Below are 13,485 nucleotides of genomic sequence, written 5' to 3'. Positions count from 1 at the left end.
CTCCAACAATCGCAAGACGAGATATACACTACAGAAGACCTTAGACTTTCAGAAAACGAATTAAAAAACTTTCGAAACTTAAACCTTTGCTGGAAATGTCGACCAACGTCAACACCACCGCTGCCACCACTCCGGCCACTGCCGCATCCACCGTTCCGGCCACCAATGCCGCCGTCACTCTTCCCACTCCATCCACCGGTGCATCTGCCAATGCATCCACCATCTCGATGATGCCGACCCCTGGCTTCCCAGCCGCGTCATCAACTGTCCCATGGGTTTGGGACAACCCTTTTGGGGCGTCCACTGGTTCCACCTTTGGTGGTTCGGTTGGTTCCACTTTTAGTGGTTCCTTCGGATCCTTTAATGGATCGAGTGTTGGTGCCTTCGGACTCAATACTAGTGTTGGATCTTTCGGGATCAACACGAATGTGGGGGCACTATGCCCAACACGAATGTGAGGGGCACTATGCCCAACACGAATGTGGGGGGCACTATGCCCAACACGAACATGGGGGGTTCTATGCCCAACCCAACTGTTGGCTCCTACGGGGGCAACGGGATAGGCTCCTTCCATGGGGTCAATCCGGCACCAATGGCACCAAGAATGATGCCACCCACTGAGAAGCAGCCAAAGTTTGGAGGTTCGGACTTCAAGAGGTGGCACCAAAAGATGTTGTTCTACTTGACAACATTGGGCGTCGTGAACTTTCTCACAGGAGACGAGCCGTCCGCTCCAAGTGACCAAGAGACGAACATCGAGGTCATGGCCCACTATGATGCATGGCACATATGAGATTACCTTTGTAAAAACTTTATTCTAAATGCTTTACATGATAGTTTATACAATGTATACTCAGTTGTAAACACCTCTAGGCAAGTGTGGGAAAATCTAGAGAGAAAGTACTGTAGTGATAATGCGGAAACAAAAAGTTTGTAATAGCTAAGTTCCTTGACTACAAAATGGTCGATACAAGACCAGTCATGGAACAAGTTCAGGAGTTCCAAATGATCATCCATGAACTTGCTGCCGAAGGAATGGTGTTGCCCGACAACTTTACAATGGGCACGACCATTGAGAAGCTTCCACCTAGCTGGAGGGACTTCAAAAGCTACCTCAAGCACAAGCGAAAGGAGATGACTTTTGAAGACTTGATCGGGAAGCTGCGCATTGAGGCAGACGTGCGAAAAAACGATCAAAAGGCTAAGGGCTCTTTTGATGCAAAAGCCAACTTGTTGGAGCGGGGCGGCCCCTCCAACAAACGCCCTCGTCCAAATCGTCCAAATGACAAAGGAAAGGGAAAGCAGCCTACAAAGAAGTTTGAAGGCGACTGCTACAAATGTGGCAAAGCGGGCCACTTTGCCAAAGACTGCCGCAGCAAGAAAAAGAAGCCGGCAGCCCACATCGTTGAGAAGGAGTTCAAAGACTGGGATGAAAACGACCTCATTGCTGTGGTCACAGAAGAAGTTAACCTTGTTGATGACAAGGGTGACTGGTACATCGACACAGGCGCTACTGCTCATGTCTGCTCGGATAGGAGCAAGTTTGCCTCCTACAATGCTGTTGAAGGAAGGAATATCAACATGGGGAATCAAGCATCTTCCGAAGTCCTTGGCATTGGTAACGTGATTCTCATGATGATGTCTGGCGTCACTATCACTTTGAAGGATGTGTTGCATGTCCCGGACATCCGCAAGAACCTAGTGTCAGGATCAATACTAGTTAATAAGGGGTTTAAACTTGTATTTGAGTCTGATAGGTTTGTACTGTACAAGTTTGGAAAGTCACTCGGAAAAGGTTATGTAACCGATGGACTTTTCAAGCTTAGTGTGGCAACTCGCAGTGTTGCAAAGCCGTTGGCTAATAATAATAAAGCATGTACTTCATCTTACTTGACTGAGTGTTCAAATTTGTGGCATTGTAGATTGAACATGTAAATTCAAAAGTCATTAAAAGATTAGTGAATTTAGATTTACTAAAGGCTAATGAAGTGGATACCCAAGATAAATGTGAAATTTGTCTTGAAGCAAAAATGACTAAGTTGTCGTTTCACTCGGTTGAACGAAGCACAAAACCCCTTGAATTAATTCACACGGTTGTATGTGATTTAAAGATGGTGCAAACTAGAGGTGGTAAAAAATACTTTATCACTTTCATAGATGATTGCACAAGGTATTGCTACATTTATCTTTTAAGAAGTAAAGATGAAGCAATAGAAGTGTTCAAAAATTATAAGAACGAAGTTGAGAATCAACTTGGTTGTAAAATCAAAACGATTCGAAGCGATAGAGGAGGCGAATATGTAGCCCCGTTTGAGGAGTTATGCAACGCAAGTGGTATAATTCATCAAACAACTGCTCCATATTCACCTCAATCTAATGGTGTTGCAGAACGCAAAAATCGAACTCTAAAAGAGATGATGAATGCACTGCTACTCAGTTCAGGATTACCACATAACATGTGGGCTTGACACATCGTCAAGCGTGGCACAGTCAAAGCTGCCTCGTGAGAAATCCACACGCTCCACACACGAAAGGCACACTCCGCCACAAGCTTGTAACCGACGACAGTTACGAATGAGCCATGATGAGTCTTAATGGCTTGGTTGACCCTGCATGGTGGCTTGGTCTATAAATAGGCTAGTCATTCTACTGCATTACACACAAAAACATTCACAAGCATAAGCTCTCTCCCCTTCTCTGCATTGTTTTTCTGTCGAAAGCTCTGCCCTCTTCCTCTTCCAGTTCGCCGGAGCTCGTTCCAACTGCGGTGTTGCAACGAACGAGACGTAGTCGTTTTATCTTTGGGTACGACACGCCAAAACCGAGAACACTACCGGGGCGTATCTCGTCTTGCGGAAAGAGGTCTTCCTCGACTCGGCTAAGTTCATCTTTACAGTTTTGAATTTCCACTGTACTTTTCGTTTCTGTTTTATTTGTCTTCTCTCGGGTTGTATTACGTCCGGTTAATGTTTTTTTTTATAGCTATATCTCCAACCGGTCTTACGTTTGAGAATATTGTAAGCCAAAGACTACCTTTTCACCTAAATTTACCTATTTGAGGTTAAGACTGTTGGTGGCATTATGAGTTCTCTAATATTTTGTATAATAAAAAGCTTCAACTTCGAGAGAGAATTGGAAATTCCAATTAATAAAGTGTTTTGCAAACTTAATTCTCACTTAAAAAAACAACTTAATTCTCACTAATTAATCTTTGTGAGTGTCGAATCGATGGACCAAAATAGAGATATATTAAATCAGCAAATATTGCGACAAGAAGCGCCAATGGGCGTGTGCATATTCTCTAGTTTAACTTTTAATTATTTTTTTGGATAAACCGTGGCATGCATATTTTGTAGTAGTTGTTTAACTTTTAATTATTGTTTTTGGATAAACCTAATGGCATGAGATACAATCTAATCTTGAGAATATGAAAACGAGTCGAGATATATTGTCACAGGCAAACTTAAAGATACATTGTCACGGGTTAAATCTCTTGTATCCCAATTTTTATCCTCAATGCTACATATAATCGGTTACCTTTCACCTTCATGGTCACTATTCCAAAATATTAAGATGTAGAATTGTGTGTTCAATTATCATCCATTGTCAAGAAAGAAAATGAAACACCTTCTCCTTATCAGTAAAAATCCTAAATTAGGCAGTTAACTATGAAATTTGTAAAATGTAGTGTAAAATAGTTTAAGCAAACCATCAACTGTACAAAAGATAAAAACTTTTGTCATCATCATCCAGTAATGGAAGAGGGATCAGTCTTCTTGTTAGCAGGCTGATGCTCCATCAAGTCAAGCTCCCTATGCCTGATGAGTAGCAACATCCTCTCATTCTCAAGCTTAGTCCTCTCATTGATGAGCTTCTCCCTCTCCATCTCCCTCTCCTTCTTGCTGCTGCACTTGAGCCACTTGAGCCTCTGCTTCTCCTGCTGGAACGACCGCGAACAGATCCCGAGCCTCTCCTCCTCCAGCGCCACCATCTTCCCCTTCAGCCACTCCCTCTTCTCCCCCGCCGTCCTCCCCCCCTCCCTCGCCATCTCCGCATCCAAATGCTGAGCCAATTGCATCATCGTCCTTGTCCTCGCCCTCTTCCTCGACGACAACCTCTCCTCGTTCACATCATCCTCTTGCTCCTCCTCCTCGAATTCGTCCTCATCCCGCAATTTAGCCCCATCCTCACCCCCCCCCCCCCTATTCAAATTGGGGGTTTTCTCCGCCGCAGCGTGCGTCTCAATTGGATGCGATTGAGCCGCGCCTCCGCCGCCGCAGCTGTAGTGGTAAGCGCACATCTCCCGGAATTACAAGTGCTTCGAATTGAGCAGTTTCTTGACCTCATCCTTCACCTTGGGCGCCAAATCCATGGAATCGAGGAGCGATTGATTCTCCACAACGCGGCAAGAGGTTCCCTTCCCTAAAATGTCATTAACCCTCTTGTACCGTTTATTCAAATCGTTGAATTTGTCCTCGCATTGCTGCGGGGAGACGTAGAAGCCCCTCTCCATCATCGCCCTCGACACCGACTTCCACTTCCCCTTCTTCTTCCCTCCCTCCCCGCCCGCCTCCGCCGCCCCCACCTCGTCGCCGATGTAGAACACCACCATGATCAGAAGCCTCACCATGTTGTCCGTCCACTTCATCCTCTGCCACAGCGACACCCTCCTCTTCCCGTCCTCGCCGGCGAATCCCGATTCGTCGTCGTCGCTCAGCGTCAAGCTCTGGCTCTTCGATTTCGGGTACGGCAATGCCGCCATGGGGCCCTGCCGCTGCTGCGGCGGCGGCGGAATGTGGTGCGGATTTTGGGGATTTTGAGGAGGCAATTTGTGGTGAAGCGACATTTCTAGCCCTAACATATTAGGCTGCAAATTGGGGTAAATCCCACTCGATTCCATCAAAAAGATCCAATTTTTCACATAAATATAGCGTCAAACTAGGGAATTAACAGCAATGAATGGGACAAAATCGTGATTGACCAGATTCTTGATTGATTTTGACCGCGTTTTCTAATACAGCATTGTGATAGAAAAGGGGAAGATGAGAGGAGGTGGTTTTGGTAGTACGAAATCAGGGGAATGCGATATGTATTGAAGGGGGAATCGGAGATCATCATAATGTGGGCGTTTGTGGAGAAATCAGGGTAAGAGCGTGGATCCACGGTGGGACGGGCATCCCGACGAACTTCTTAAAAACACTTCATGTCACGTCATAAGGACATCTCACTGCACAATGACGGACATTCCGACGGACATCCACAGTAACTATAAAAAAAGTAAAAATCAGGACGTCTGCCGTTGCAGGTTTCTGGCGGACGTCGTCAGAAATCCGCTGAACTCCGGTGTCTACAAGCAACGTGTGCGTCCGCCTCACGCTTGCCTAAATGCGGACGTCTCGCGCAGACGTCCGGCACGCCGTCCGCCGCTGTGGATGCTCAAAGGAGCTGATGGTTTTGGTGGGAGAGGAGTAATAGTTTTTGCTCGTTGTTGATTGCAAGGGAGAAAAACAGCTATATTTGCCCATGGTTTTGGTGGGTTTTTTCTGGAGTGTGAGGGCTATTGGTTTGTGGGGTAGAGAGAGAGTCCACAGGTTTTGGCAAAACAAGCATCTGTGTTCAATTTGCAACCCACCTTCAAAGACTTGGTGTGATCTGGGCCGTCCGTTTCATATTCTGTGAGAATTAGATTTAGTTGTCAGGGTAAAAACGTCATTTGGGAAGTTACGTGGCCGTTGAAATAGTGTAGCTAGAATTATTAATAATGTAGGTAGAATCCTATAACTTATATTGTCCTTTTGTTTTACGTTATAGCAAAATCTGCCCCTCCGTTGCCAACTACGCTACGTCCCTGCGGGCTTATCCTTTTGTTTCCAAAGAATACTTACGAAACCATATTCTATATTGACTTCAATTTTTTATAGTTTGAGAAACATTTATATCCAATTTTTACTTGGGATTTTTAAGGAAAAGCGCAAAAATGGATTAAAAAAGATTAAATTTGAGAAAAGATATATATCCAATTTTAAATAAAAATATATAAGTGAATAGTATTAAAGTGTTATTTTGAGTTTGAATTTGATATGAATAATTAGAAATAGTCTTACTAAATTGAAAAAACTCAAATTTTTATTTATCTATTTATTAAAATAATAAAATGAGATATTTTATACTTCCTCCGTCTCACGTTATTTGAGGTGTTTCGTTTCGACACTAGATTTAAGAAAGTTGTGTAATTTAGTGAGCTAAACAAAGTAGAAGAGGGAATAAAGTAACATAGATGAGAGAGGGTAAAGTAAAAAAAAGAATAAAGTAGGTGTTATTAGATATTTTGTTTTTAGCCAAAAAGATAAATGACTCAAGTAACTTGGGACAAGCTAAAATGAAATATGACTCAAGTAACTTGGGACAGAGAGAGTAATAATTATATACTATATGTCAACCATGAACAACGTAAAACTCTTCCACTAGTAATTTTATGTATGGTTAATAGCCATTTAAATCACCAAGTTTAGTCAAAATCTGGTATATTCAACAAAGTTTAATATTCGCTAAGTAAATCACGAAGTTTCAATTTTTCTAGTTTATCTCATGGGTCGAATTTTATGTGGAATCTTTGCATCTCTACATTGAAATCCATTTTGAGATCTCAAGCCAACTTTAATATCAAACTCATTGTGATTACACTTTGGATTATACACACATTTTTTCGTAATTTAAATCTCAATCCACGTCAACAGATTCCACCTAAAATTCAACTAAGTGATAAATTAAAAAAAAATTAAAACTTCGTGATTTAATTAGCAGATTTCAAACTTTGTGTGATAGACCAGATTTTGATCAAATTTGGTGATTTAAATGGCTATTTAACCTTTTATGTAATGCATATATATTCTTCGTATCTCCTTTTATTTATTTTGTTAGAGTTATTCTATTTTTTAAATTATCTTATCCTCACAAGACTGGGCTACATATTTTATTTAATGGTTTTGTACAATATTAATAATATATATAAATCAAATAAGAATCCTATTAACATCTTTTTAAGTCGATCGAGGTTAAATGTGTGTAGTTAATTTTCAAATGTGATTTATTTTTAATCAGTAATTTACAAGCACATTCGAATACCTATGCCATGCACGAACTATTATTTTATGTTGATATTTTTTAAATTTTTAAACAATTAAGCAATATCTATATGACATAAAAGAAAATAATATAAATAAATATATATACAATTACAATTTAGTAAAGTCATAAATAATATACACCCGTTTGGTAGCTATGTCATGTTTCGACTAGGCATGATACAATTCATAATACTTATCATAGTTTCAATTAGTTAAGAAATATATATTGGGTGTTTGGCAGATGAAGATAATTGTGAGTTATTTGGTGCAACAAGTCACGGATAAGGATTAAAATTATCATTGTCAAAATTATCTTCATTAATTTAATTTAATTACTTAATTATCCTTCATGTCTGTTATTAAATGTGTGTGTTGTTCCAAAGATTTTAGGCGTGCCATTTTTAGTCAGTGTTTATACCATTCCATTCAAATAGGTTGTTTCTGCATTAAAGTGATTTTACAAGATATCCCCTTAATTTTTCTGCATTAAAGTGATTTATGCTCTGTATTCATCTAAATCTGTGAAAATACTCCTCGAAATGGACTGTACAGTCTCTGCATTGAATTTATGCATAAAAAAACTCAATTATAAAACAACAAATTGAAGGTGGAATAATGGATTTGCCCAATACGAAACCATCCTTCTCAAAAGTTATTCCAAATACAGCTATTCCAAAGACTTGATAGAAATAGAGTCGTCGGGAGAAATGGAGTCGCTGGAAGAAATGGAGTCGTCGGAAGAAATGGAGGGAGGCAGAATGAGAGAATTGTGGAAGAACTTCTTGTCCCAATTTTTTTCAAGTGAGGCGTATTTTTGTGAAGTGAGGCGTTTATTTTGGATTAGGGTTAGAAAATTTTAAATTATTGGTAAAAATGTATTTTGCAAAATTAACTAGGTATCATTGATATGTAACATGCCAAAATGGATGGTTACATATATGATTGAAACATAGATTTTTCAATGAGCTTTATGCGAGCCGGATACAGAACACGAGCTATTAAGTTTACTAACATAGCTACCAAACGCACAAATAAACCCGGATTAATCTCATTATCTAGTCGTAATATAGCTACTAAACGGCCCCTAATGGTGGTGCTATCTCAGCGGATCGCCGACGGCAATCTCACCCCCTTCTCTTCATACATCACACGTCCGTTTCCTCTATGTATAAGTACCACTTACGCTCTTCCCCTCACATCTATATCCCTCTTTTTTTTTAATCTCCAAAGCCCATTATCATAATGGTGGTGTAGATTTGACCTATAATGACCTAACTAAATATTTAAAGCCCAATCTATTGAACCCAACAAACAGCTCCTAAATGATCTAGCCAAAAAAAGATATGGCCATGTGTACCATACATAATGGGCATCACATTTGGGCCAATTGATATTGAAATTGTGTCCCTATCCTTATCCTATAAAAATTCTAGAAAATATGAAATCAACTATCATTCTAAACTCAAATGATATTTATGCTTTTTTATTAAACATTAGAAAGAGAGCTGTATCATTTAGTGATTGAAGATGGATAGAAACAACCAAAATATCATAACCCAAGTACACGTTTGTGGATAAACATGAATCATTTTAGATTTGTTGAATCATTGATTGCCGTGAGCAGCCAATCTTTGTAAGGGTCGGCAAATTTGTTATGAGAAACCCATTAATGTGGCTAACACTATACACCCAAAACATTGAATAGACAAAGTGAAGCATTTATTTTTGAGATAATGCAAAAGCTATAGCAAGGATTGTTGGTCAACTGGGCATTGACCAACACAACACAACACCAAACAAAAATAAGAAATCTTGAGAGATGGTCAACTAGGCATTGACCAACACACACCACACAAATTTATAGAACAAGAATTTTGGAGAGGGGTGGTCAATTAGGCACTGACCAACACTGGCTCACAGCAAGAACTTGGTCTCTAGCTATTTTTCTTGCATCTAACAAACAATCATTGGCTGCTGCAAAAATCTAAGAACCCCATGAACTCGTGGTTGTGCATCATCTTCACGCTTTTATCTATCCCGATCACACCTGCCGAGAGAGAGAGAGAGAGAGAGAGCGACGTTAACTAACTCTATCAAAGTTGCTAGCAAATAAAAAGATTGTAGCATGAGTTGATAGTTCTTACCCATTGTGAGAGCACTGGCGAAAATGACACCGGAGAGGACGAAGACGATGAGGGAAGCCCTTTTCAGGATGGAGATCATCTTTCGTATGAAATATTGACCCCAGAAGCCAGCCAAGATCGACACTGCCATCAGATACAGAGCTGCAAAGCAAATTTCAAAGCTGATTAATCATTCTCACTAGAATAACAACATGGTGATTGCAAACACACATACCATATGGCATTGGAAATCTCTTGAGAAGATAAAACTCCACCACAGATAGAGATGAGGAGAACATCATCACAAACGTTGCCGTCGCACTAGCAACCTGCAAAACATAACATCAATACATAACCATCTAGTTAGCCAAACATGAATAAGAACATGTCTACAATCATTGATACAGAAAATAATTTGACGGACCTGAGGGATCACCCCGATCTCGAGCAAGAGGGGTCCGAGAATAAAACCGCCACCAGAGCCTAACAATCCACCAACGGTACCTCCCAATACACCACAGAGGGCACAGAAGGTGATATTTGTAGCATTCCATTCGATCGCTGCCTCACATACGTGTTCTTGATTTCCAGCCATCCTTCTTTTTTTGCTTTCCTTGTACAGTTTCATGCATTCATAGCCAAACACAACAAGTGCCACCGGGAGCTGGATAATACAAGGAATATTAACAATTTTACAATAGTTAAAATGATATCATATTCGTAGGTGATTCTTTTACCTGTAACAAGGTAAGCGTCCAATATACCGGACTACAAGCAGCCGTGTCATTCTGTAAACCAAAACACATTAAACAATTTTATCAGCCAAATAATTGCGTTTGTTTTCGAAGAGAATGTTGCACTGTAACTAGACTTGCCTTGATCACTTGAAGCATCAAAAAACAAATCCACACAAGTACCAACACGGACATTCTCTGGATGTTCGTGTTATCCTTCATAATTTGCTGAAACGTGGAGCTATGTTAGTTCAATTCAACTTAGTCAATTAAAGAAGCAACCAAAGAGCATGATGTTAATCAAATATACCGACCACTGCTGTTTTTTGTTCTTTAGGCACCAACGGCTCATACGCATCAATTAGCACTGTCAGGGTAAAATATACAAAAATTTGTCATATGGCCACTTCTTGAGCACAAAATGCTACACTTTTATCATAAATTGACTTACATTCTCCACGCGAACTAGCAAATCCTCGTCGGTCTTCCATGGCTTTCTGCATTAACCATCAAGTCAACACCCAAGATTTATTTTTTTTCAAAAACAATATGAATAGTACATTTAAAATACTAAAATAGACAACATTTCAGTTAGTCATGTGATTAAGATGCTTCCTAGTTAAAATTTTTGTTAGGTAATCACTCGCTTTCCAGACAGCCTGAATTATCTACCATCTGATTTGACCAAAGGTTTGTTAATTTAAAGTCATTAACATATATCACTGGGATTGAATATTATAGTGACAAATCACAATTAAGCAAACAGCGAAACAAGTATTAATCAATCAATCAAAAACCTTACCTTTAGCATAGTTTCCTCCTTCCACATCCCAATTGCCTTGCAAAAGGATCTAGAAGAAGTCCCTGTTGGAAACAATGATGAGAAAGTAAGATTGTCAAAAATCAAACTCCTGTTTCAGTGCAACTAAACTAAACCAGTATGACGATTCCTCCTAAAACAGATGCATACCTAAGAACAAAATGATGATCAAGACTGTGATTAGCCAATAGGGGAAGACAACACTCAAAGAGACACCAAGGGTGATGCCAAGCATGAGCATGGGCTGAAACAAGAGAGCCAAATCATAATCAAGTATGGGCACTTCTCTGCATGGATGAGGCACCCTCAGGTTGTACCAAACAGAAGATGCAGATGCCCCCATGATCATGCCTGCACACAATCACACAATCCTCCCTATTTACTAAAAAAAAAGACTTAAAATTTCAAATCAAATTGGAGATGGATAAATGATAAGTTAATTAAGCATTACACTTGGAAATGGCAGCAGCGGACTTGGTGTCAAAGCCTACAATCAGAGTGAGCATGGGGACAAAAATGCCACCTCCACCAACACCACCCACTGTTCCACAGGCTGAACCCAAGAACCCAATCACAGTCGCCAACACAACCCTCCAACCAAACTCCAATTCCTGCCAAAACCCACCAATATAAATTCAATCTTTCAACAAAATCACAATAAAAATACAATCTTTCAGCAAAATTACAGGATCTTGAGCATGCAAACTTACAGGCCAAACGTGGTCTTCAGATTCAAGATTGTGGAGCAAAGCATTGGATGTGGAAGATGAGAGAAGCGAAGGTTTTGCATCATTACCATTTGCATAATTGGTGACGAAATAGACTGATGCAACAGCCAAAGAGAAGGCCGTCAGCAGGTAGACCACCATCCCTTTAGCAGCCATCGATGGTAAAATCACAACTTCACCTTTTCTTCAGAAATTCAAACGCCGGAGCCCTTTTTTTTATTTTCCCACCTTTGATGAAAGGGCAGTTTCTGTATATCTTTTATTTGTTGATGAATTTCGATAGAACAGTGTGTGCGATTTTTTTCCTAATAAATAGTTGGGAGACGAAATCCCAAAATTCAATTTGGATACAAACTCCATCCTCACTAAAGATTCGTTTTATTTCTGACATTTGTATGACTGTATAACATAAATATCCATTTTTTCCGATATTTAAAAATACATTTTTATTTTAAAAGGTTGTATTAATTCGTTCATTTTCTATTAAAACATAAGAATAATTACTAAAACATTTTAAAACATTCAAAAATACATTTTAAAACAAGGTAGTACTAAAAAATGTTTATACAATTTCATTCAGAGATTGAAAAAAAATTCAATTTCAATAGGGCATAAGAAGTTGGTCAGATTTCTATTTGTAACCGTTTAGAGTTAAATCCTTTAAATGTTAACTTAAATCTCAAATACTCTTCCGTTAAGCATTGTATGTTTTGTCTCGTTCACACCTCTTGGATAGTAATTAAATTCATGCTTTATGAAATTCAAAATATAAACATAGTATGTAAGTCTGTTTCCTTCAAGCAATAAATGAAATTTTAAGATATGCCTAAATCTACTTATGAATATTCTGTAAAATGTTTGATGGAACAAATTATTACATACCATAATCAACTTATGGAATATTATTAATATTTTTCCCAACATGCATATTCTTTGAATAGTAGGTACTATAATTAACAGATGTGGAATATTCTCCGATCCAATGAGAAATAGTCACGAAATAAGGAATTTTAATATATTGAAATAAGTAGTATAATTGAATATTTAAATATCATGTGGCTAGCTAGTTGCTGAGCATGTGACACAGCTCACAAAAATTAAGTTCGGTGATTACTATTTAGACATAAATTGCTATAAGGTCGTCAGAGACGCCACCTGGCATAAAGCTTATTATATGTAGTAATTTTTACTAAACATGTAACAAAACGTCAAAAAGAGAGGAATAAGTAACATTTTTATCATTGTAATAGTGCCCAATCTTAGGTAATAACACTTATAAGTAACTCGAAACAAATTAATATTTGCTCCTATTAATTTATTAATCGGTAATTGTGTAATATCTTGTCATCAATTAATCTGTCGCGTCACCTTTTTTGGGAGAAAATTCGTTACACCGCTGGTATGTAGTAAAAAATATAGGCTAATGGGGCAAATATTTGGTGAAATAGTATATAAGTGTGAAGAAAATGACTGGAAAAATAATGACTTGTTTGGACTTAATACTGAATTTATATAGACAGATCAATTTAAAGATACGGATCTTCCTATTCCGATATTTCACTCCATAAATACATATTTTTGTTTGCTAAAGTTATTGGATTAAGATTTCTGCAATTCCCAGTTCATATCAGTATATACGTCTGAAAATTGACACCAATTCTTCACTAATTCCAGATCAAGATCTCCCTAATATCGTAATCACAAGCCATATTTATATTAAGTGAACTATCAATTTTAAACATGAATTAGTTCCCTAAATTAAATGACGGACTTCCCCAAAAACACCTTATGCCACGTCATATGGACTTCTCACTGCTCTGCCACGACATACGGAATTCCCACTGCACAATGACGGACTTCCCCTGCGGAATTCCCGACGGAATTCCCACATTAAAAAAATCACAAATTCACAAATTAAACAATTTCCGGAAGTAACCAATTTACAGGATTAAA

The 13,485-nt window shown here is 38.8% G+C and overlaps 1 protein-coding gene and 1 pseudogene across 1 annotated transcript; both read right to left on the bottom strand.

Moving 5' to 3' along the window:
* Positions 1–3,634: 3,634 nt before the first annotated feature.
* On the bottom strand, positions 3,635–5,789 carry LOC121797899 (annotated as a pseudogene).
* A 3,035-nt stretch (positions 5,790–8,824) lies between these two features.
* Positions 8,825–11,885, bottom strand: LOC121801568 (sulfite exporter TauE/SafE family protein 4-like). Its single transcript, XM_042201086.1, has 12 exons — positions 11,515–11,885; positions 11,256–11,415; positions 10,955–11,155; positions 10,787–10,848; positions 10,436–10,481; positions 10,299–10,351; positions 10,126–10,212; positions 9,988–10,038; positions 9,675–9,914; positions 9,486–9,579; positions 9,272–9,412; positions 8,825–9,174 (listed from the first exon to the last, which is right to left on the bottom strand). Exons 1-12 carry the CDS (start codon positions 11,686–11,688, stop codon positions 9,092–9,094), a joined length of 1,392 nt encoding a protein of 463 aa, XP_042057020.1. The 5' UTR covers positions 11,689–11,885; the 3' UTR covers positions 8,825–9,091.
* Between the last annotated feature and the right edge of the window lie 1,600 nt (positions 11,886–13,485).

Source organism: Salvia splendens, chromosome 4, assembly GCF_004379255.2.
Source record: "Salvia splendens isolate huo1 chromosome 4, SspV2, whole genome shotgun sequence".
Classification (NCBI taxonomy): Eukaryota; Viridiplantae; Streptophyta; class Magnoliopsida; order Lamiales; family Lamiaceae; genus Salvia; species Salvia splendens.
This window is presented reverse-complemented; position numbering and strand designations above follow the sequence as displayed.

Bases quoted from the DNA above. Each gene is read 5' to 3' on its own strand.
- LOC121801568 (XM_042201086.1), bottom strand. From the start codon at position 11,688: ATGGCTGCTAAAGGGATGGTGGTCTACCTGCTGACGGCCTTCTCTTTG. The intron at 11,416-11,514 runs GTAAGTTTGCAT...GGGTTTTGGCAG, and splicing joins CTGAAGACCACGTTTGGCCT to GAATTGGAGTTTGGTTGGAG. The intron at 9,580-9,674 runs GTCCGTCAAATT...TATGTTTTGCAG, and splicing joins AGATCGGGGTGATCCCTCAG to GTTGCTAGTGCGACGGCAAC.